The 25,979-nt window shown below is 43.0% G+C and overlaps 1 protein-coding gene across 1 annotated transcript in view; it reads left to right on the top strand.

Annotated features, from left to right (window-relative positions):
* Nucleotides 1–25,979, top strand: part of pnpla7b (patatin-like phospholipase domain containing 7b) — a 251,703-nt gene that overhangs the window by 22,922 nt on the left and 202,802 nt on the right. The window contains exons 5-7 of the mRNA XM_052037480.1: nt 6,569–6,651; nt 12,928–13,016; nt 18,434–18,574. Coding sequence (XP_051893440.1) covers nt 6,569–6,651; nt 12,928–13,016; nt 18,434–18,574 — 313 coding nt within the window. The remainder of the gene's footprint in view (nt 1–6,568; nt 6,652–12,927; nt 13,017–18,433; nt 18,575–25,979) is intronic.

The following is a 25,979-nucleotide window of genomic DNA, read 5'->3' as shown; positions in this document are numbered from 1 at the left end:
GTGTTGCAGTTACAGAGAAAGTGCAGTGCAGGTAGAAAAATAAAGTGTAAGGGCCACGACGAGGTAGATTGGGAGATGGAGAGTTCAAGAATTCATCTTTCTGTGTATGAGAGGTCCATTTCAAGAGACTAATAAAAGTGGGATAGAAGCTGTCCTTGAGTCTGGTGGTACGTGCTGTCAGGTTTTTGTATCTTTTGCCCAATGGGAGAGGGAAGAAAAGAGAATGACTGGGGTAGGAGGTGTCCTTGATTATGTTGGCTGTTTGCCCCAGGCAGCGGGAAATGTAGCTGGAGTCAATGAAGGGGAGGCTGGTTTGCGTGATGGACTGGGCTGCATTGCAATTTCTTGCGGAATTGGGTAGAGTAGTTACCATACCAAGCCGTAATGTTTTTAGTTAGGATGCTGTTTGTAGTGCATCAGTAAAAGTTGGTTGGAGTCATTGAGGACGTGCCAAATTTCCTTAGCCTTCTTAGGAAGTAGAGCTGTTGGTGTGCTTTCTTGGCCATAGTGTCCATGTGACTGCATCAGGACAAATTGTTGGTGTACCATTATCTGCACCATTGCTATGTCTACATATTTCTATCTCTCGATCATTGCTTGATTTCACATTGTTACAGTTCATCTGTTACTGAAATTCTCACTTAATCTTAACTTTTGCAATGCACAGCCGGGTGACTTCCCAAGTTCAACCCTCCTAAAACTTGAGACAATCCAAATTCATCTGCCCAAATCCCAGCTTCACAATTCCCATTCAACTATCGCCACAGTGCTTGCTGACCTACACCAAATCACAATGAAGCAATTTATTGATTTCAGAATTCTCCCCTTAGTTTTCAAACCCCTCTGTGGCCTCACCACCTCCCTGTTCCTGTAATCTCATGCCCTACAATCCAAGATAACTGCATTCTTACCGTTTTCTGGCCTCATGACCCATCTCTAAGTTTAGTTGCACCACCATTGGTAGCTGTGCCTTCCGCTGTCAAGGTCCTAAAGTCCTTAATTCCATCCCTAAATTTCCGTGTCTTTCTTTTCCTTTAAGATGAAAATTTAAGAACTGCAGATGTGGCAAATCTGAAATAAAGACAAGATACTGGAAACACTCAGCAGATTAGGCAACATTTGTGGACAGAGAAACAATCATTGTCTCAGGTCAAAGACCCTTTGACAGAACTAGGAAAGGGAAAGCAAGTTGGTTTTAATTTGCAGGAGTGGTGACGTGGTAAGGCCATGGTTGCACTTTGCATCTGGCCCCTCAGGATTTAGACAGATCTTGCTGGTGTAGGTAGTGTAATTTCATTCATTTGAAAGGTATTACTGACCTTGAGTTAAACATTGGTAAGTAGTTTATTTTTATTTCAGTAATTCAAGGTTTTTGAAGTGTTTTTACTTTTTTTTAATTTTAATTATTTCAGCTACTTGAATTGTTTTTAAAAGTCTCTGCTTATCAGACTCCTGTAAAAAGTAGTTGAAAGGCTGATGATAGAAATAAGCTGCCGAAAGGTCATAAAATCATTGAGAGTCAGAGGCATACAGCATGGAAGTGGGCCCACCAAGTCTTTGCTGACCTTCAGGCACCCATTTACAGTAATCCCATTTTATTTCTATCAGTAACCCCGCCCCCCCCCCCCCCCCCCACCCCCAACCCAAATTCTACCACTCACCTACAGACTAGGGACAAGTTACAGCGGCCAGTTAATCTACCAACCCAGACATCTTTGGGATGTGAGAGGAAACTCCACACAGTACCAGAGGTCAGGATTGAATCTGCAGTTGTGAGGCAGGGGCACCACTAACAGTGCCACCACACATCAGTGCATTCCAGGGGGTAGATCCTTGGAATCTGCAGCCTGAGTCCTCGTCACAGTTTGTGGACTGCTCAGCTTTACAGGAGGACACTTGATGTAAAGGGTCTGCCCAGTTTGCACTCTATATCTGGGTTTGGGGTAATGTGGGCAGGGGATGAGTTTGGGTAGTGGGCTCTCTCAGTATGATCAGCCCATTCTTTGCATGAAATCTTATTGAAGGAAGCAATTATACAAGCAGTAAGGGGAAACTATCCTGGCCTTTAAGGATTCTGATCTTTTACATCAGCTTGACCCAAATTGACCCTTCTAGCTTGAGTAAGAGGAAAAGTCATTTATTCTTTCTTATTGTCTTTCTGCAAGTGTCTTGATTAACACAGTTGGCTGTGAAGACCCTGAATTTAGTTTGCAAGTTCTATTACCAGATGAATAACCGTTTGATTTGTGAACTCCTTTAGAATATCATCAATTTTAGATAAATTTGTGCAGTGCAGTTGGAATTCTTAGTACCAGTTATAATCCTTTGAAGATTAAAACAACAACAATATTCTTTGATTTCTCCTTTCCTGAAAGGATACCTCTATAACCTCAGCCGGTTGTAACTCGGCTATAACCTGCTGCTGAAGCTAATTTGAACACCTTTGTGATCTTTTGATAACTGAAACTTTAATGACCTCTCAGTGAGGTGATTGGAGGAATATTAATTACTACTGTTCATGAGTCAAAATTGGACAGAGAACAAGATTTCTGCTTACTTGACCAAATTTAATAAACTCACTTGTGGTGCCCAAAGAGATCTGGATCAGTAGTTGCAAGGAAATAAATTGCAAGGCTTTGGGGAGAGGGTAGGGGGAATAGGATTATCTGGGTTGCAGTTGCCCAGAGTTAGTATGGACTTGACAGCTGAACAGACTCCCTCCATGCTGTAACCATGCCATGATTCTGTGAATGATTACACAAACCTTTCTATCACAGATGAACATTGTCCCTTATTGTTTTTGACTCCATGACTGACCAGAGCAGATTTCACCCAGGACAAGAGTAGAATCTTATGTAAATTAAGATTTACAGTGTAATGCAGAAGTTTGGGCACCCCTGGTCAAAATTTCTGTTACTGTGAATAGCTAAGTGAGTAAAAGATGACCTGACTTCCAAAAGGCATAAAGTTAAAGATGACACATTTTTAAAATATTTTAAGCAAGATTACTTTTTTTATTTCCATCTTTTACAGTTTCAAAATAACAAAAAAGGAAAAGGGCCCGAAGCAAAAGTTTGGGCGCCCTGCATGCTCAGTACTTAGTAACACCCCCTTTGGCAAGTATCACAGCTTGTAAACACTTTCTGCAGCCAGCTAAGAGTCTTTCAATTCTTGTTTGGGGGATTTTCGCCCATTCTTCCTTGCAAAAGGCTTCTAGTTCTGTGAGGTTCTCGGGCCGTCTTGCATGCACTGCACTTTTGAGGTCTATCCACAGATTTTCGATGCTGTTTAGGTCGGGCGACTGAGAGGGCCATGGCAAAACCTGCAGCTTGTGCCTCTTGAGGCAGTCCATTGTGGATTTTGAGGTGTGTTTGGATCGTTATCCTGTTGTAGAAGCCATCCTCTTTTCATCTTCAGCTTTTTTACGGACAGTGTGACGTTTGCTTCCGGAATTTGCTGGTATTTAATTGAATTCATTCTTGCCTCTACCAGTGAAATGTTCCCCGTGCCACTGGCTGCAACACAAGCCCAAAGCATGATCGATCCACCCCCATGCTTAACAGTTGGAGAAGTGTTCTTTTCATGAAATTCTGCACCCTTTTTTCTCCAAACATACCTTTGCTCATTGCGGCCATAAAGTTCTATTTTAACTTCATCAGTCCACAGGACTTGTTTCCAAAATGCATTAGGCTTGTTTAGATGTTCCTTTGCAAACTTCTGACGCTGAATTTTGTAGTGAGGATGCAGGAAAGTTTGGAGAGAAAAATGTGCAGAATTTCATGAAAAGAACACCTCTCCAACTGTTAAGCACGAGGGTGGATCGATCATGCTTTGGGCTTGTGTTGCAGCCAGTGGCACGGGGAACATTTCACTGGTAGGGGGAAGAATGAATTCAATTAAATACCAGCGAATTCTGGAAGCAAATGTCACACTGTCTGTTTAAAAAAAAAAGCTGAAGATGAAAAGAGGATGGCTTCTACAACAGGATAATGATCCTTAACACACCTCAAAATCCACAATGAACTACCTCAAGAGGCACAAGCTGAAGGTTTTGCCATGGCCCTCACAGTCCCCTGACCTAAACATCGTCGAAAATCCGTGGATAGACCTCAAAAGAGCAATGCATGCAAGACGGCCCAAGAATCTCTCAGAACTTAGAAGCCTTTTGCAAGGAAGAATGGGTGAAAATCCCCCAAACAAGAATTGAAAGACTCTTAGCTGGCTACAGAAAGCATTTACAAGCTATGATACTTGCCAAAGGGGGTGTTACTAAGTACTGACCATGCAGGGTGCCCAAACTTTTGCTTCGGGCCCTTTTCCTTCTTTTGTTATTTTGAAACTGTAAAAGATGGAAATAAAAAAAGTAATCTTGCTTAAAATATTAAAGAAATGTGTCATCTTTAACTTTATGCGTTTTGGAAATCAGGTCATCCTATACTCGCTTAGCTATTCACAATAACAAATTTTGACCAGGGGTGCCCAAACTTTTGCATGCCACTGTGTGTATATGTATGTGTGTGTATGTATGTATGTGTATATATATGTGTGTGTGTGTATATATATGTGTGTGTGTGTATATATATATATATATATATATATATATGTGTGTGTGTGTATATGTATGTGTGTATATATACATACACACATATATTTTAAAAAAACATTGGAATTTTAAACAGTTATGAAAATGTGTTGCTGCAGCTCAAATTGCTCAGGAACTTGGAGGGTGGGGGTGGTGAGGATTGGGGTGAAGTGAGAAATAGGGTGACGTTCAGAAAGTGATTTAAATAGGGAGACAGAATGTAGAGAGCGAGCCATTTGTGTTTAAACAGTGAGGAGGAGTTGACCTTTAATTAGGTAGAATATGCAACGCTGCAGCCTGTTCAGTCCACTAAGACCATGATGGCACTTATACAGACCTCCTGTCCTTCCCACTTGTATTTCAATTCCAGCTTCCCCTTAAACTGCATCTATACTATTAGCATCAAGTTACTGGAGGCACAAGAGACTGCAGATGCTGGAATCTGGAGCAACACACAACGCTGGAGGAACTCAGCAGGACGAGCAGCATCTATGGAGGGAAATGGACAGTCGATGTTTCAGGTTGATTTCCTTCATCTGGTCCAGATGAAGGGTCTCAAACTGTCCATTTCCCTCCATAGATGCTGCTCAACCTGCTGAGTTCCTCTAGTGTTTTGTGTGTAGCTTCAAGTTACTACCTGCAAGGTCCACATTCTTATTCCCCTCTGGGGTGGGACAAAGTGCTTCCGAGTTCCCTGCATAGTTTCTTTGTGGTTATCTTTTAGCGTTGGAATAGTGTGTGCAAGCACCTAGAATAAGGAAGGAAGATGGTCCTGTTTCTGATTGTCTTCATTCTTTGCACTAAAGATCCCATTAGGACGGGTGTTTTGTTCAGTCACTCACTTTGGTGTTAGCTGTATGTCACCTGAAAACATGAAAACCTGGTTAAATAGTAAGTTACTATAGCAGATACTGTGAATCAATTTTCTCTTTGCTTATCTAACATATATGATTTATAAATATCTGCATTTTATAATCATGATGGTGTTTTGAAATTGGGTGCTGTTGATAACAGAATTACTTGAAATATGAACAAGTCAGTGAGCAGTAGTGATTCTTCTTGAGCTGATTACTCTGGCTTGCCTACCTTCTGGAAAGGGAAGAGATATCCTGTAGTTACGTTTTTGTGTTAAAACAGTGACTTTGGAGAATATTAATTAGAGACGTTTCTCTCTCTGGGTGGGGAAATCTCTCTGATTCCTGTGGTCTCTACTGACTTGACACATTTTATTTGTAGATAGGCAAACAGTAGAGCATCCTAATCACGTGACGTTAAACTTGAGATGGAGTCCTGAGCTGTTTGTTAGGCTGTGGTAACACTGACGGATATTGCCATTTGAGTTTGCTCTTCACAAACCTGTAGTGTCCTCCGCAGGTTGCTAACAGCAAGTTTTCTTCTTGTTTTCTATTGATAAGTAAACTGAAGGTGGAGATGAGGAAAGCCAATAAGATCAGGGGCGAGGTAAAACTTGATTTGGAATTTCGGCCATGGTTTAGGGATGGTATCCTCACCTGGAATCAGAATTCTTTTTAAGATCCACTCCAGAGATATGAATGCATTACCATAGCTGATATTTTAGTACATTCCTGAGGGAGTACCACTGAGTCAAAGAGGCCTTCATTTCAATGAGATGGTAAACAGAGATCCTATCTGCTCTTTCTCCCTGCATGTAACACACTGGCGATCTAAGGAGATTGACATGTCTCGCTCTTGGTTTTCAAAGGGCAGTCACCATTCATGGTGCCAGCAAGGTGTTTGATCACGAGGTTCATCAAAGCTGAGCCTTGATGTTATCAATAATGCTTTGATGTCAGTATGGAGAAGTATCTCAGTGTGGTCAAGAACAGGACCTTGATCTTCATTCTGTTGGGGAAGGGCCAAAGCACATTTTAATGGCTGGGAAAGTTGACCTATGGCTAGTCCCTGTTTCCATTCATTTTGTAGGTAACTTTCTCACCTTTTGTGTGGTTTTCATTTCTCTTGTAGGACAACAGCAGCAGGGTGTGCCCCGATACAGATTCCGAAAGAGAGACAAAGTGATGTTCTATGGACGAAAGATCATGAGAAAGGTAATTTGGCTTTGTTTTTAAAGCAGCAAGAATTTAAAAATGGACTGTAATCAACTTGTGTATTTATTTGGAGACACAAGGGACTGCAGACACTGGAATCTGGAGTAACAATCTATCTGCTGGAGGAACTCAGCGGGTCGAGCAGCATCTGTGGGAGGGATGGAATTGTCAACGTTTTGGGTCAAAACCCTGCATCAGGACTGAAGACTCGTGGATTTGTTGTTTTCTCTGAGTTGTCAGCCCTGATGCAAGGTTTCGACCCGAAACGTCGACAATTCCTTTCCTCCCACAAATGCTGCTTGATCCACTGAGTTCCTCCTGCTGATGTTTGTTGTGCATTTGATCATCTGAACATTTAATTGTCTTTATCATGTCTTTATAAGGTCTGTTCCTCCACTGGTTCACAGGGCAGTAATGCTGCTCCCACACCTATCGCTGTGCTGCTCTGCACTAGATCTGAACAGATATGGTGGGAGACACCACTTGTTCTGTTTATTTTATTCCTCCTGGACCTTGAATTGGGCATGAATTAAACACAGTGATTATGGTGAAGTGGTTTATGTTGGATACTAACCATATACACTCACTGATATGTCTTGTGGGTTTGACAGTTTTCATGTTCTCACATATTGTGCACATTTTCTCATGACATAGGAGGCAGCCATTCAGCCCATCGAGCCTATGCCAGCTCTGAAGCGTTTTATCAGTTCCATTCCTCCACTTATTTCTCTGTAACTTTATCCTCTCTCTGGCATGTCCATGGACCCCTGACCCTCCCCCCTTGTCACCCACCTACACTAGGATTAGGTTATAGTAGCTGATTAACCTATCGGCATGAGTTTGGGATGTGGGAGGAACCCACACATTCACCAAGAATGTGCAGACTCCAGACGGGCAATGCCAGAGGTCAGGATTGAACCTGTGTTGCTGGAGCTGTGTGACAACAACTGTGCTGCACTGTTTTGATGTTTTTTTTAACTATTGAGGACCTACTTCACACCTTACTCTTCTGCCTCTCGCAGTGTTTTGTAGGGATAAAAGTGCTTCTTTCTCATTCTTCCTTTGCATGCGTGTTGTGTATGCACACCTGTGCATGACTCTTCCTGTCTTTACAAGCTCACTACCCTCCCCTCACCACATGGCCATGCATCGGCACCCATGCCAATGCCATTCTCAAGTCTGTCCCCTCCATGCATGCATTTGGTCTGTTGGCCCAAGTTACCAGTGGGTGTGGGTGTAGAGAACAAATCCAAACCAAGTCTTCTAACTTTAAAAGATAGTTGGACAGGTACATGGATGGGAAAGGTTTAGAAGGTTATGGGCCATATGCGGGCATCTTGGTCAGCATGGCCCAGTTGGGCTGAAGAGCCTGTTTCCATGCTGTATGACTCATTGCTAATTAACATTACCTGAGACAGTATAAACAATAGGTGTATGCTAGATTAATGCAGGAGGGAATGCTTTTCTGCAAATGGGGAATACCACAAAGATTTGCTCCGGTTTGAGCTCCAGTATAAGTGGGGAGTACTTTGAAGCTCGCAGTGGGTGCCTAAAGTAAGAAATACTCTGTGGTACAGCAGTTGGCTCCCTTCCCATGACACACATGAACTGAGAAACGTTCAATATGTGATAAAGTGCAGGCATCCTGGCACTACTTCATGAGCACCAGAGGGTGGCGCTTGATCCTCACAAATGAGCACTTTAGTTCAGTTTAATTTGATAAGAGAAACTGGAGAAACGTCAAGCAAATAAGGCTGGATTGCAGCACTTGTCCTGTCAGCTTGTTTTCAACAATAAATCCTTATAGTTTTGCAGATCTCAGTCTTGTGTGCCAGTTTTGAGATTTTGTTTTTGGATGGGATTGGGTCTTAGCATGTGAAGTTGTTTTGGGTTTTCCCCTTTTCACCTTGTGTTGTGCAGGACAGCTGGCTGATGGCCAGCACCTTTTCATCTGTTAGTAACACCTCAGAGATGCTGTTGGACTGCTGCATTCACAGTGGAGTCCAGCAGTCTCTCCCTTCAGTGAAACCCAAGCCACAATGGTCTCATCAGTGTGTGTGGGAGCTCAAGTGTCCAGCTCCCTGGTCTGCTGAGGACACCAGACCACCAAAAACTTGTTTTTCAACTCAATGAGTAATGAGGACACCTGAATTTTCTTGGTTATTCCAGATGTTGAGGAAGGTGGTGATGAAATTTTCCTCTGCGAGCTACATGCTTGCATGTTTATGAACAAAGCAAAATGTATTATGACCTAGAATGTAAATGCATTAAAAAAAACTACCGTACAGATTTAAACCCAATAACTTAATCCTATCCTGGTAGCTGAAGGACTGGAGAGGGTACAGAGGAGATTGGCCAGGATGTTGCCTGGGGTGGAGCATTTCGGCTCTGAGGAGAGATTAGATAGGGTGGGGTTTGTTTTCCTTGGAGTGGAGGTGGTAGTGGGGGATCTGATGGAGGTATTGTGAGGGCCATAAATATGGTAGTTAGTAGGAAACTCTTTCCCATAGCGGATGTGTGTAAAGCCAGAGGGAAACCCTTTAGGATAAGGAGTAGAAGGTTAAAAGGGGATCTGAAGAAAAATTTTGGGGTAATCTGGAACATGGAGACTCCCAACATTTAAAAGGTATAAGGATGAGCTTTTGAATCATCAAGGCAGAGAAGGCTCTGGGTCAAGAGCTGGAAAATGGCATCGGTATAAATGGGCACAGGGGGCTGCAAAGCCTGTTTCTGTACTGTGTGATTCCACCACTCTTCAGTATAATTGAATCCCTTTTTATTGAGGTTTGAATACAGGTTTGTTTCCAAAAAATTTTCAAGAGCAGCTCATGCTTTGTTGGTAAAGGTAATCTGTTCAATCTTTCACAGGAGCTGATGACCCAGTAGGTACATATGCATACGCTGCCACTAGATCTATAGATTTTAAAACCTCAAGTGTATCAGTGCACAATTAATCCTGCAAACAAAACAAAGCCAGCTCGATGGTGATGCTGGGCAGGCAGCAAATGCATGGTTTTGACTTAAAACCACACAATATCTTTAGCATTGGTATTGGGCAGTGAGGTAGACTTTGCTGTATGATGTATCTGTGTGCGATGTGAATGCTGCTTGGGGCTATGTTGGCACTGGGGTAGATAGGCAGAGGACAGTTTGGTACCCACCTTGCTGATCATACCAGGTCTTGTAGTATAGATATTACCCGTCCACCCCCAACCCAACCACTCATCCCTCATCTCCTCTCAGTAACTTTGTTACTGAGCATCAACACAGAGTGGCAGGAATTATTGTCAGCCTGGTTTCTAAGAGAAATAAACTGTTGTGAACGATTCTCCAAAGTGACGCCTGTGGATCGGACCAGGAGAAGGTGGGAGAAGGAGCCCTGATCTTTGCTCAGGTGCCACCTCTGTCCCTCCTGGCTGTTCTCCTGGTTTGGAGTCTCCATCCCACGGTGGACTAGTCGGACACTCTGGGATGGGGAAGGGAGAGGAGGGGGGCAAAGCTCATTGACTTGATCTTCTTGCTCTCCCTGATGCGCACTGGCCCCGGGTGAATGTTGGGTCCTGATAACAATGTTAGGACATCAAGAATCATGGAGAAAATATTAGAAGCAGCCCTGCCCTGTCCCAGGCTGAGCCAGAGACCACATGCCTTCTGGTCCCTCACTTGGCCTGAGGACACTCACGCTAAGTGTACCCCACAGTCTCGGTGGAGCTGGGGGGTTTGTAGACACTGGTCCTGCCCCTGTCACAAAGGCCCAGAGATGGTGATCTGGTGAGTGGGCCTTGGTCAGAAGGTCTGGCTTAGTGAGCGACGACCACCCAGCTCATTGTTAGATACTCAGTACCTCGCACCAGCCAGTCAGGATCAAGTTAGGTCAATAGAAGTCCAATAATCTGACACTCTCAGGACTTTGGTGCCAATTCACAGATTTCCCAGACTATTGGATGTTACATGTATTACTCCAACAAACTTTTATTTCACTTTTCATTTTAAACTTATCACATAAATTTATATCTATAAGCTATGTGTCTCTTGAACTGGAGGCCTGTGACTAGTGATGTGCTGCAGGGATTGGTGCTGGGTCTGTTGTTATCTATATTAATGATTCAGATGATGTCGTAAACTGGATCAGCAAATTTGCAGATGACACCAAGATTGGGAGCATAGTGGATAGCGAGGAAGGCTATCAAAGCTTGTAGTGTGATCTTGACCAGCTTGGAAAATGGGCTGGAAAATGGCAGATGGAATTTAATGCAGACACGTGTGAGGTGATGCACTTTGGGAGGACAAACCAGGGTAAGATTTGCACAGTGAATGGCAGGGCTCTGAGGTGTGTGGTAGAACAGAGGAATCTGGGAATACAGGTCCATAGTTCCTTGAAAGTGGCATCACCGATAAATAGGATCGTAGAGAGAGCTTTTGGTATTGACCTTCATAAATCAGGAGTTGGGATGCTACATTGAAATTGTATAAGGTGTAACTACTATGTTCCTCCCTCACTCTTATAGAGGTATAAAAAATTATAGGGGGTAGAGCTGGGGTGAACACATGCAGGGTTTTTCCCCTACGGTTGGGTGAGACTAGAACTAGAGGACATAGGTTTAGGGTGAAAGGTGAAATATTTAAGGGGAATCTGAGGGGAAACTTATTCACTCAGAGAGTGGTGCAAGTGTGGAATGAGCTGCCAGCGGAAGCTGGTAGATTTAAGAGAGGTTTGGACAGGGAGGGATATGGTCCAGGAGCAGGTCAATGGGACTAGGCAGATGATCAGGCGGCATGGACTAGATGGGCCGAAGGGTCTGTTTCTGTGCTGTAGTGCTCCATGATTCTATAAATGTTTTAAACATAAAACATAAATTTTTTGGTGAACCTGGTGAGTTAAAGAGAGCTGGACACTGAGCCACAGTGAGTTTAAAGGGAGTGTGGGAACCAGGATCCGGTACGTTTCAGCTCATTAAACAGACTGAAACCTATAAGTGCTCCTGGCTGCACAGCCAGCCCATGCTGCAGACCCCGGCTTTGGCCGCAGACCTACCCACGTTCCTGGCCCATGCTCCTAGTAATATATAGCTGGCTTCAGGGGAATGTGGATCTGCGGATAATGAGGACCTAGTGTACCAATGAGTGAGCCAGATGCTGAACCATCAGAATTTCCAAACCATCAGATACCAGGTTATCGGAGTTTTTCTCTCCCATGCAGTTTTTGGGTGGAAGTGAGGAGCTGGAATCTCCTTCAGCCACCCCCATGTTTCTCCTGTACCTTGTTGATCCTGGATGAGAAGGTCATTTGTACACATTTCTTTATCCACCCTTCCTGTCCTCAGTTATACTGAACACAGAGGCCCAGGGTTACTTTGTTTGGGATGGGGCATCACTTGGATGTTTACAGCACCGTTGGGGTTTGTGATGCAAGGAAGGTATTTGAATGTTTCATGGTCCTTCTCCTTGTCATATTGGCTGGATGCCCTGACTTTGGTCTTCTAACCTATTGGACATGGTTACAAGATAAAGGGTTGATTATTTGTGGGCAGGCACGGTAATGTAGTGGTTAGCGTAACGCTATTACAGCGCCAGCGACCCAGCTTCAATTCCCGCTGCTGTCTTTAAGGAGTTTCTACATTCTCCCCATGTCTGTGTGGGTTTCCTTCGGGTGCTCTGGTTTCCTCCCACATTCCAAAGACATAATAATTAGGAAGTTGTGGGCATGCTATGTTGGCACTGAAGGCGTCGCAACACTTGCAGGCTGCCCCCAGAACACACTACGCAAAAGATGTCTTTCACTGTGTGTTTTGATGTAAGTGTGACTAATAAAGATATCTCATCTATTTAAAAGTGAGGTACATAAAATTTTTTCTCGCAGAGAGTAGTGACTCTGGAATTCTCTACCCAAGAGTGTTGTGGGAGCTGGATCATTAAAGGTATTTAAAATGGAGGGAGATGCATTTTTTTTGAAACACCAGGGAATTGAGGGCTATGGGGATCTGGCACAGAGGAGGCGTTGAGGCCTGCAGCAGATTGGCCGTGATACTGAATGGTGGGGCAGGCTTGAGGGACCAGGTGGCCTATTTCTGTACCTTTCCTGTGTTGTTCTTCGAATCTTCTTGTGTTCCAGGGAGCAAAGATACCAACCTCTAACTACTTGGACAAGGGAGGTCTTTTAAACGGTGTAAATGGATTCCTTCCCAAGTTGCATGTTTTGAGCAGTCATGAAAGAATGTTTCAAACAGTGCAGGACATTTGGCTGCTGCCTATAATCTGCATTCTTTTAAATTCCAGGTGAAGCTCTCTACTTCATCGCTGGTTGGAAACAACATGCCTCGTCAGAGGTTGAGGAAGAGGCAGAAGGTACTGAACCTGGCTAGAAGGTACACAGTGCAAATTGTTTTAGTATAATTATACCTATTCTGATGAAAGGGAAGGACAGAAGTGGTGGATTCCTTCAGTGTCCTTGGCCAGATCGTGGTCTTGTTTCCCATCAGCTGTGCTGTGTTTCCTGCAACTGCTAGAACAAATAAAATTACACTTTCTTGATTTAAAACAAAAAGCCAATTATTCACCTACTTTGGGATATATTTGAAGGATGATTTTGGAATGGCTCACTCTCTCCTCCCCAAGTAACTTCTTGTTTCCTGTTTAGTTGTGTTGGTAATGTTTTGGAGTTCCAGGGAGAGGTTCTAACATGTACCCGCAGAGTTATGGTTTCTTAGGATTTGATATTTGTTTATTATTGTTTATTTGATATTTGACCTTAAGTAATGCCTATATACTTAAAACAAAAGAGGAATCTGAACTAAAATTGGGAATCGGAACTAAAATCAGGAAACACTAGATGGCAACAGTTGCAGAGGGAAACAGGTAGCATCTCCTTGATGGCTCAGTATTTTGGTTTGCTGGCTACTTCAATGAAAAGTCATTGGGAACTATTTATCATAGATCAGAAAATAGCACGTGCCAGTTTGTTAAGAAAGATGAGGGAGGGAAAATGGGGGAATAACAGGTCTTTTTAATAAACCATCTATTGGTAAATTAATCGTGTCTATTTTTAAAGGTAAAGTGTGCGAATATTGGAAAATTGACAACATAGGCCATTTGGCTCTTTGTATGTGGTCAGAAAGAGCTACCCAACCAAATCCTGCCTTCCAACACTAAGTCTGTAGCCCTGCAAGGTTATGGTTCTTCATGTAAACAAGTATTTTTCCAATGTGATGAGGGTTTGTCTCTAACGCCCTTTCTAGCAGTGAGCTTCAAACACCCCCTACCTCTGGATGATATTTTCTTCATCTCCCCTCCATTCTTCCTTTCAATTTAAATCTGTGCTCCTCTGTTAAGGGAAGTGGGACCTTCATATTTACTTTCAGCCTCTCTTTATACACTTCAATTTGGTCTCCCCTCTGTCTCCAAAGAAAGCAACCCCAGCTTGTACAGTCTTTCCTTTATAACTACAGGTTTCCAGTCCCAGCAATCTTCAGGTAAATCTCCTCGGCACCATTTCCAGTTGAAATGCACCTTTCCTGCATTGTGCAGTGACCAGAACTGTGTACAGTGCTCAGTGTAGATCAGCCTTTGCATAGCCTCCTTGTTTTTGTATTCTGTGTTGAGGTTAGTAAAGGAAAGCATCCTGTAAGTATTTTTTTTAACCATCTTGCTGATCTGAGTTGCTGCTTTTAAGGATCTGTAGGCATACACTTTCTTTCCATTGCACTCGATTACCACTCATTTATTCCAAATTTCCCTGCCTTATTTTGCCTTCTCAAAAACATTCCATCAAACTTGTCTGGATTAAAGTCTTTTCTCCTTGACTGACCAGGTCATCTGTATCTTCCTGCAGTCTAAAGCTTTGCTCTTCTCTATCAGCCACCAGCCAGTTATTTTATCCTCTGCCAAATCTCTATCATGCTCCATGTATTTTGGTCTGACTCAATACTATACATTACAGAATGCAAGGGACAAAATATCGAGTGCGTGAAACCCCACAGGTACCTTCCAGACAAAAAAAAACCTGTTAACCTATTACCCCTACCTGCCACTGATCCAATTCAGCATTCTGCCTTTTGATCTCGTGGGCTTTTACCAGTCTACCTGCTTCGAACTTGTAAAAAGCTTTGCTAAAATCCATGTACACTACATCGGACACGCTTTCCTCAGTGACTTTCCTCATTACCTCAGAAATAATTCAATTAAGTCAGTCTGACCTGATCTTTCCTTAAATCCAGGTTTACTGTCCCTGGGTAACCTGTCTCTTAATGAAAGTTCAGACTTTAAATAAATTACAATAATTTTCCCACCCACTGAAGTTAAGCTTAGTTTACCTGGATTTAATTTATTTATCCCTTGTTCTCTTTTTAAACAGTACAGTGCTTGCTGTTTTCCAATCCTTTGACGCTGCTGTAGCCAGGAAGGACTGACAAATTATGCTCAGAGCCCCTGCAGTTTCTACCTTTGCTTTTAGTAGGCTGGGATATATCTCATACTGGCCTGTTGACTTGTCCATTTTAAAAAATGCTAAACCTCTTAATTCTTCCTCTTTTACAATGATTATTCCATTCTGTATTTTGCATTTATTAGTCTTAACTATGATGTTGGCAACTCTCTTTTGTGGTCGGTCTCAAAATATTCAAAGAAAACCTTGCCCGTGTCCTCTGCCTCCACACACAATGAATTCCATGAAAAATTTCTGTGATCTAATAGCATGGATTTATGAAGGGTAGATCATACCTGACAAAACTTTAGTGGTCTAAAGTACTGGACAGTGGATTATCTCTGGAGGTTAAATGTATGAACTTAGAGAAGGCATTTGATTAATTCCCTAGGTCTCAGCTGATGTTGAGGCCAGGGGACTGAACGCGAGTTACTGATTGCTCAAAAGTTGACCAAGGACAGGAAACAGAATAGAGATAATGGATAGGTACTCAAATTTGCAGATGATTCAAGCGTTTGTGTTGGAACTACAGCTGATCACTGTGACATAGGCAATGGTGTAGAAAATCAAACACTCAAGTAAGTCAAATTGGGATAGGTAGCTTTGAGGACAAGTTCATGGAATGCATTTGAGTCAGTTTTCTAGAGCAACACATTGTGGGCCCAACATGGGAATTGGGTATTTTGAATCAGGTTGTGTGTTCTGAGGCAGAAATAATGGGGTGCCTTAGAGGTCTGTTCTTTGCCTTGGCTATTTACCATCTGTATTAATGAAGAGGCTGAGTGTAACGTACCCACGTTTGCTGCTGATGCCATCGGGGTGTGAGGGTGATACAGTCTGCAGGAAGATTCAGGGAAGAGCGAGCCAGCAGAAATATAGCAAATGAAAGGCAAGGAGAGATTATGTGAGGTTTTCCTGAGGAAAAATTATAAAGTACTTAAATGGTGTGAGATGAATTGGGACAAATATACTGGCATGTGTTGAGAACTGGTCAACGGACTGTAAGCAATAAGATGTAATAAGCTCATTGGCAGGCTGTGACTAATGGGCACCGCAGGGATCTGTGCTTGGGTCTGAGCTATACACGATCTATAATAACAATTGCACTGAGGGGATCAAATGTCGTATTTCCAAGTTTTTCTTTTCATGTTTCAGAATTAGGCAGGATCATGAGTACTGAGGAGGTTGTAAAGAGGATGTCGACAGGCTGAGTGAGTGGGTGAGAATGTGAAAGACAGAATATGAAGTGGAAAAATGTGAGGTCATCCGCTTTGCACAAAACACGAGCAGAGATTTTTTGAAGTGGTGACAGATTGGGAAATGTTGACAATCAAAGGGACCTACATATCCTCATACACATCACTGAAAGCAAACATGGAGTTACAGCGATCAGTTAGGAGGGCGAATGTTACGTTGGCTTTTATTATGAGGGGATCTGAGTAGAAGAGTAAAGCTGCCTTACTGCAGTTATTTAGGGCCTCGGTGAGAATACATCTGGACCACTTTTTTTTAATTTCCTTGCCTAAAAAAGGATTATTTGCTGTATAGGGAGTGCAGTGAAGATTTACTAGGCTGGTTCTGGGGATGGTGGGTTTGTTGAATGAGGAGAGAACTTGGGTTCTCCCCAGGTTACGGCAGGGTTCTGTTCCTGTGAACTGTTTGTAACCCGAACAGTTCACAAGTCGGAAATGCGGCCGTAAACCAAGTTCCCACGTGGCAGAAGATGTCTGCAGCAGCTGGCAAATCCTTCCTGCCAGTCTCCCAAACGCTCATTCACAAGTACTGCTGTGCATAAGTCGGGCGTTCGTAAGCTGGGGCAGGACTTGTAGTAAACTAGGTGTATGTACTCTTGACTTAAGAATCAGAGGTGATCTCAGTGAAACTCTCAAAATTCTCACTGGACTCGACATGCTGGGTGCAGGGAGGATGTTTTCCCTGGTTGAGGGAACCAGAATCGATTGGTGTGCCCCTCTGAGTGAGGGGCAAGCCCTTTTAGCATGGAGAGGAGGGGCACTGGAATTGCCAGGACAGAAGGCAACAGGCCAAGTGCTTGAAAATGGGATTAATGTTGATGGGTTCTTGATGGTGGGCATGGACACAGTGGGCAGAAGGGCCAGTCTCTGTGCTGCACGATTCCAAGATTTCTTCATTCAGAGGGTGGGCAATCTTTGGAATACTGTACCTTGGAGGGCTGTGGAAGCTCAGTCATTATGCTCATTCAAATGGTAATCCATAGATTTCCGGATATTTAGGGTATAGGGGGATGTGGGAATAGTTCAGGAAAATGGCACTGAGGTAGATGAGCCACGACATAAGTGAAGGGCAGAGTGGGTTCAAATGTCCGGATGACCTGCTGCTGCTGATTGTTGTCCTATTGAGTGGTGAATTCATTGAAACCTGGGATTGAGGATTGAAAGGGGATAGGCTGGGGCGGGGGGTGGTGAGGGAACGAGTCTGATTTTTTTTTTGGTGGTTGTTGCTCCATTTAATTTGAGGTTTGAATGTTTCATACCTTAAACTCTCAAGTGGCTGTTGTCTTGCAATTAGTTAGTGCCTCTTTATACCTGCAAAGTTCTGACTCCAGCAGCAATTAATTTCATGTACACGGTGTCATGTAAAGTTGATGGGTGAGTTCACTTCCAACTTCAGGGGTTTCTATGTAATGGCGCGTTCTTTGTAGGGAGTGTTGCTTTCAAAGGCCACTCTGTGCGTGGGCTAGAGTTCCAGGTGAGGGAGAATGTGGATGACAAATTGCAGCGTTGTAGCTGATGGTTAATTCTACGTCTCAGGTAGAACTGACTGTCCTTTGGTTTAGAGTTTGTTTTACTTCTCACTAGATTGGTCGGTAACATTAGAGTTCTGGTGCAACACCAATTTTCTGAAACACCAATTTTTCTGTTGTGATGAGAAGTGTTTGTTGATTGTCACCCTTGTTCAGATCTGGGTTTGGTGGATTTGCTGCATCCTTTTATTTTTGTTTAACTTAACTTTTGAGGTTTGATGCTTTTATTCTTCAGACCCTCAAATGGCTGTTGCCTCAGAATTAACTTGTGACCCTATTTCAACATGGTAGCCTTTAAATGCAATCATTTAGTTAAGAATTCTGAACACTGTAGATGGTGAGTGAGCATTGGTCAAAGGGACCTTCTGTTCAGGGTGAAGTGCTGAGAGTTTTTACACTGAATATGGGAACACATTAATAGTTAATGATAATCATTGTGTTAATGTTAAGTTTACTCAAGCCATCAGTTATAATCATGTTACACAAATTGCTTCCCAGCAAATTAAAAAGAAAAGAAAAAATGTGAATGACTTATGACTTCTATTTGGAATGCTAATATGGTTTACCTGTGTTCTTCGTAGGATCCTCCGGCTCAAGAAGGAGCCTCCAATACTGCAGCCAAAGGAGCCTCCCTCCTCGTTGCTCGAGGCTGATCTGACTGAATTTGATGTGAAAAATTCCCACTTGCCCTCTGAGGTTCTTTATATGCTCAAGAATGTCAGGTAAGCATTGGACTGGAAACTCATGAAGTTGTGTCTACAAGGTCACCTGGATTAATATTAATGCTAGGCCTATTTGTCACTCCTTATAAGACAGTTGTACCAAATCTGATAACGTTTGATGTATCATTACAATTTTTGACTGATCATCCTAATGCAACACCATGTCTCCTTCACCACCAGCATTGGTGACAACTGTGCAACCTGTCTTGCAACAGACAGGAACAAACCTCAAAGTCAAAAGAATGTTGGACTGCTTCAATGGTGTTAGCTGAGGTTCAGTGATCGCACTCTTGTTTCTGAATACGTTCAATTTGTTTGACTGTAGATGCTCCAAATCAAGGCTTGACACTCCAACGCAGTAATGCGGGCATTTTAAAATGAATCTTTATCCGCCTCCTTGGGCAGATGTGTAAGATCCACAGCCTAATCTGGAAAAATAGTAGGATGATTCTCTCAGCTAACATTGTTAAAACAGATATTCTGGTCATTTGTTCCATTGATGTTTATGGGGACTGACTGTTTACCAAGTCCTGCTCTGTCTTCTGCATGACTAGAGTTCAAGAAGTACTTCAGTAGCTGTAAAGTATTTTGGGAAATAATGAAAGAAGCTTTATAAATGCACTTTCTCTTACATAACCAGCTGACTGCGTGACTAAGGAAGCCATGATTAAACTCACTAATTCTGGTTATTCTTAATACTACACAGGAGGCCATTCACCCATCGAGCTCATGCCAGCATCCAGTAGAGCAGTGACATCAGTCCCGTTCTCCCTCTCATTTTCCCAATAGCTCTGCAATTTATTTTTCACATGCCCATCAACTCCTCTGCTTTTGCTACCGACCTATATGAAGGGGTAATTTACAGCAGCCAGTTTACCTACAAGCACAGCTTTGGACTGCGGGAGGAAACTGGAGTATCTGGGTGAAACCCACCAGGAGAATGTGCAGACCCACTCCACAGACATCTGTCAGGACTGAACTCGACTCTCCAGATACACTAATTGCTGTATCATCGTGTCACCCTAATACAAGCTGGTCAGGTTGCAGCTCCAGTACTGTGCCACGTTCTAGTTACTGTGTGGCAAGACGAGCTGCAGGCCTGCTCAAGAACAAACTATAGTGTTGGTGTGGGAACAGAATATGGCCCTTTTGAATGGAGGTACAAGTAGGATGAGGTGGTGAAGGGTTCAGGATGATGAGGGGGAGAGAATGGAAGTGAAATAGGACCTGGTAACTGAACTGCTAATGCTTTATACAGCCACATCAATCTTTATTTCTGCACTTAAGGGATTTATCATGTCTGCCATATATAGGTTAATAGCAGGATTAATTTTATTGCTAAATATAATGGGTAAAATATTTCTAAACTGCTATGACACATATTCGGGAGGGATTGAAGAGCTGTATAATCATTTTACTGAGCTTGTGATCAGACGATGTGAAACAGTGCATTTTGACAGTGGGAAATGTCGGGGATGTCAGAAGCTCTGGTGCCGTGGAAGGCGGTGATTCAGGTGGCGGAGCCAGATTTAATCCTGACCTCGGTTGCTGTCAGTGTGGAGTTTGCATGATCTTCCTGTGACCTCGTGGGTTTCCTCCCACATCCTAAAATGGTGTGGGTTGGTAGGTTAATCGGCCACTGTAACTTGCCCTTTGTGTGTAGGTGACTGGTAGAAACTGGGGGAGTTATTGAGAATGCAGAAGAATAATTTTTAAAAAAGTATTAATGGAGGTTTAGTGTAAGTGGGTAGTTGATTGTCAGTGCAGACTAAAGGGCCTGTTTCACTGTGTATTGTTCTCTGAATATTTATGCAACATTTTAGAAGGTGACTCTCCATAACAGGATAACATCTTACACCTGTATTAAACAATGTTTTCTGCATACAACAGTGATAACATCACCTACATGCTGCCCTCCAAGTTACATATGACCTTAACTTGGAATTATGTTACTGTTCTTTCATCTTCGCTGGGTTTATATGCTAAAATTCCCTTCATTGTGTGAGTACTTTTACTAGAAGGATTGCAGTGGGTTCAGGAAGGCAACTTATTACTAGCATAATGAATTAAAAGAAGTGTATTTAAATAACACCTTTTAACATAATCAAATGCCCCAAGATATTTCATAGAGAATTCAGCAGCATTGAACCAACGTTAGAATAGGTAATCAAATCTTAATCAAAGTAGTAGTTTTCAGGAACAAAGGGGACAGAAATAGATGGCAAGGGAATGGAGGGAACTCCAGAGTTTTTTTCCCTGGAGATATCTGAAAGCATGGTCATAATGGTGCAACAAAGAAATCAAAAATCAGGAACCCAGGCTTTGTGGTGGATTGTAGGGATGGAAGAAGAAACCAGTACAGTCATGACAATGGAGGGATCTCAACATGGAAAAGAATTTTGAAAGTGAAGCATTTGAGGATTGGAAATTGGTGCAAGTCAGGAGCTATGGGGGAGCGGGATGTGAGGCAAGTTAGTGAACCTAGAGATTGGCACAAGTTTGGTTATCAGCAACGGGATGGTGACAAGGATAGAATTGGAATAATTGAGTCAATTCTGGAGGTAGCAAAGATGTGGATGAGGGTTCCAGTACAAAATGGTCTGAGACAAGGCAGACCTTGCTGATTACATCAGTAAGGGATGGAGACAATATGGGCCTGGAAACTCGACTCTGGATTTAATAAGTGAACAGTTTCACTTAACCTGGGACAGTGGCCATGGAGGGCCAGGTAAAGGTTTGAGGTGAAGATTAAAAATGATTGCTGCACTCCTCCAAGGAGTTTGCTGGAGGAAATTCTGGCTCAGGCACTACTAGAGTGATATGGTGGCTGGATGAGGTGGAGCTGATGTATTCAATGTATGGTTTTGGAATTTGTTGCTCAGGAGCAAGATGTTTCTAAGATAAGGGAGGGCTGAGGCTGGATTCTTGAAACAAGGTAGGCAGAGAAGTCTTAGCAGGAAATTGCCTGGCTTTAAACACAGTGGAAGATCTACACCTAGTCTGCTAACTTGTATTTCAAGTTTGTGCACAGAATAACATGTGAATTAAATGTCTGAGACTAAAGCAATCTTTTCTCCTCTAAAGATTCCTCATCTCAGGTGGACAAAAGGGGAGGCTAAGTTAAATAAAAATAAATTAATTTGTAGGTACACTTAAAGACTGATTATGCTGTTAGATTTACTGAGGCTTTGAGTCAGAGACATCCAGAATCCTGGACCAATAATTCAAAGACACAAGTTCAAATCCCACCAAGGCAGCTGTGAAATTAAATTTACTCCAAATTAAATCTGGAATTTTGGTGAGGGGAGGGGGGGGGGAGTGGATTTTGTCTTAGTAAGTATGAACGTGGTAAAGCTACCTGATGCTCGCAAAAACCCATCTGGTTCACTAATGCCCTTCAAAGTAGGAAATTTGCCATCCTCAGTCTGACCTGTGTGTGATTCCAGACCCACCACATGTGATTGATTATTAAATGCTGTATGAAGTGGCCTAACAAGCCACTCAGTTGTACCAGCACTACTACAAAATAAAACCGGATAAACCTAGACACTGAATTGGGACACAGCAAAGTCACTCCCAACCCAATCCGTCTTGCAGAGGCCTCCTCACAAGCATTTGGGACAGGTGTCTAAATTGGAAGAGCTGTCCCACAGACTGGTCAAGCAGTCGTACTCACTCATACCTTACGGACAATGTGTTGGACTTCCCCAGCATAGTCCCTGGGTATGACTTGTTCCACCAGCAGAACAGCCCCACCAGAGATGCTAGCACAGTGGGTGCAGGCAAGAGGGAGTCATCAAAGTTGACTCCCACCATGCAGTCTTATGGTGTCAGGTCAAACATGGGTAAGGAACCTCATTGCTATTTGCTGTCCTCTTTCAGTGATGAATCAATGCTGCTCCATGTTGATCAGCAGTTACAAGAAGCACTGGAAGTAGCTTCGTTGTCCAGCACCAGTCTGGAAGCATCACCACTGACCAAACCAGCTGAGCCCTGAAGGACATGGCAGACTGATCGGCTCTGTGGCAGATTGTGAATGAACCAAGACAAGGGATGAACCTCATCCTTGCTTGTCTACCCGTGGCACATGACCTGTATTTGGGAGGGACTGACTTGAGCTTTGAGCTGTATAATCATTTTACTGGGCTTGTGATCTCGCCATGTGACACAGCGCATTTCAGCAGAGGGAAATGACATTGCACAGTCCTTCCTGAAACAAAGTCCTGTCTTCACACCAGAACAGCCTCCATTGTGTTGTCTGGCAGTACAACTGTACTAAATGGGATGGAACAGACCTGGCAGCTGAAAACTGGGGTATCCGTGAGGCACTATGGGCACTCAGTAGCAGCAGAAATGTTCACCACCACAATTTGTAACCACGTGCTCAGCATGTCCCTCACTCTACCAGTACTACCAACCTTGGTTCAGTGAGGAGTGTGGGAAGGCTTGCTGAGTGCAGCACCATGCACACCCAAAGGTGATGAGGTGCTAGCCTAGCCAAGTGTAACTGCAATGTAAAACTGTTTGCTTTCTAACCAGCAAAAACCGTACAATAGGCTGAATCTGTTTCACAACAGATTAGACTGAAATTCTACAGTTCCATCACATACTGTCATGAATGGTGGTGGATAGTTAAACAGCTAATGGAAGGAGGAGGCTCCAAGAACATCCCCATCCCTAACAATGTCATTGCTGAATGCTCCACTATCAATGTTCTCTGGATTGTTATTGACCAGGAGCTCAACTGGACCAGCCACGTGTACCATGAATGCCAGAACAAGAGGAGACTGGGTATCCCGCACGGAGTGACTCATCTGACACTCCCAAGGCTTTACCAGTATCTACAAGGCACATGTCAGGAGTATGATTTGCCTGGATGAGTGCAGGTCCAGCAACTCTCAGGAAGATCAGTGCCATCCAAGGCAGAGTTGCCTGCTTGATGGGCTCTCCATTAACCATTCCTTCCCCCCACCTTTGCTGCTCAATGGCTGTAGTGTATCTGCCTTTAGAATTACCCAGGCTACACTGATAGCAGAGGAGATTTACCAGGTTGCTGCCTGGATTGGAGAGTGTGCATTATGAGGACTAAGGGAGCTAGGGCTTTACTCTGTGGAGAGGAGGAGGAGGAGGATGAGGGGAGACATGATAGAGGTATACAAAATATTGAGAGGAATAGATAGAGTGGACAGCCAGCGCCTCTTTCCCAGGGCACCAATGCTCAATACAGGAGGGCATGGCTTTAAAGTAATGGGTGGGAAGTTCAAGGGAGATATCAGAGGGAGGTTTTTCACCCAGAGAGTGGTTGGGGCATGGAATGCGCTGCCTGGGGTGGTGGTGGAGGCTGATACGTTGGTCAAGTTCAAGAGATTGTTAGATAAGCATATGGAGGAATTTAAAATAGGGGGAATATGTGGGAGGAAGGGGTTAGATAGGCTTAGGCGTGGTTTAAAGGTCGGCACAACATGGTGGGCCGAAGGGCCTGTATTGTGCTGTATTGTTCTATGGTTCCATACTCGCAACCTCTGCCACCAAAAAGGACAAAGGCACAGATGCATGGGAACATTCCCCTCCGGGTCACAATCCATTCTGACTTGCAAATATCCCCATCCATCATCGTGACTGGGTCTAAATTCTGGAACCCCTCTACCAAACAGCAATGTGGAGGTTCACCAGAACTGCAGTGGTTCAGGAACTCAGCTTGCAATGTCCAGATGTTGAAAATAAATAAAAATAAAATTAATGAAAATGTCTTTTCACTCTTTTGGAGTTAGCAGGTTGTGGAAGTCCTTGTTTTGTGCTCTGGATCTGGGTTTGTTTTGCAAAGATCAATTTCCATTTGGCACTCGGTGATATTTGGCTGTGCCATTATTCAGTTTTAAGAGCAGCTGGATGGTGCTGCACCGCTGCTTTTTAAATCACTGCTCTGTTCCTTCAGGCATCTGTTTTCTTTTCTTGTTCCAAGCACTTAATCTGGCTCTGGAGTGATCAAGGAGTCTAGGGGGGATTTGAAATCCAGGTTTATGGCAAGTGCTTAACCAATTGAGTTACCTGATCTACACAGAAAGCTAATCAAGGAGTGCAAAAGATGAATTCAAATCTGCCCTTATCTCATGAGGTGGAATTAAAAAAAGGTAGAAGTCTAATTGTTGTTATCTAAGGTTCTATTTCAACCCTGAATACTGAATTTTGGGAACATGATATTGGCTTTGAAGATTGTGCAATGCTGTTACATCACATTCATTCCTGAGTCTTAAAGATTAAGTTATGAGACTAGATTGCATAGATTGTATCTCTTCTTACAAAGAGGATCAAGGGATAATCTAATGGCTACGGTTAAGATGATTAAACAAGTCAACAAAATAGATTGGGAGAACTTTTTTCCCCTCTAGCATGAGTCCTGGGAGTAGAGCTGGGTGGTTCAGGAATGATGGCAAGTATTCCACACAAATGACAGAAGACACAAACTCTCTCTCTCCAAGTAGCTATTGATGATTGAGAGGGGTTGGGTGTAAATTCAATTGAAAATTTCAAAATTGGTCTTGGGTGTTATGAAGGTAAGATAGGTAAGCGAGGTGCAGGTCAGCCGTGCTGTAATTGAATGATGATTGTTTTAAGAGGCTAATTGACTCAAAGTGAAACTGAATAATGGCGCACCCAAATGTCACCAAGTGCCACATGGAAATTGTTCTCTGCAAAACAAACCCAGATCCACAGCATGAAACAAGGACTTCCACAATCTGCTAACAGTACTTCTATAGAGTGAAAAGCATTTTTATTATTTTTTTTGTATTAGTTTTCAAAATCTGATTCATTTTCATTGCTGGCTGAGTTCTTGAAATGTTGCAGTCCTTCTGGTGACCTGTGCTAATTGACTGACTCTATATGCTTATACTTTTTAATATCTATAAAGGACTATGTAGGGTAATACCTGCTTGTTTGACTCTGGAATATTCATTGCTTAAGCTCATCTTTATGTGCTTTTTATAAAGCTGAATGTAGTAGGTTCTGAACTGACAAAGTTGTGTAGATTGGCATCTGAGGAAAAGGCAGCAACTTAATTCAACTATGGAAAGTATTCATTACAGACATGCTGGTTTCTTCTTGGAAAAGGAGGAAAAGAAAATTTAAGTCATTATGGAGGGTGTTGCCAGCGAGGTTTGGGACATCAGGTGTCTGCTGTGAAATAAAGTGGCTAGAGAGTTGACCTTAAACATGCAAGTTCTGACAAGCCTTCCAATCTAAAACGGCAGCATCACTTGTGCCCAGTTCAGTAACGCTGCTGTATTGTTGGGAATGAGAAATATTTCCTACAGCACCCATTTCTTCATGTCACGGGATGATATCTTGGGTTTTCCAGTAGCTTTACTCATTATCGCATTAATCTTCCACTTCAGTGGCTTCACAT

Source organism: Pristis pectinata, chromosome 23, assembly GCF_009764475.1.
Source record: "Pristis pectinata isolate sPriPec2 chromosome 23, sPriPec2.1.pri, whole genome shotgun sequence".
NCBI lineage: Eukaryota > Metazoa > Chordata > Chondrichthyes > Rhinopristiformes > Pristidae > Pristis > Pristis pectinata.
Note: the sequence above shows the minus strand (reverse complement) of the source record. Positions and strands in the feature narration are given on the sequence as shown.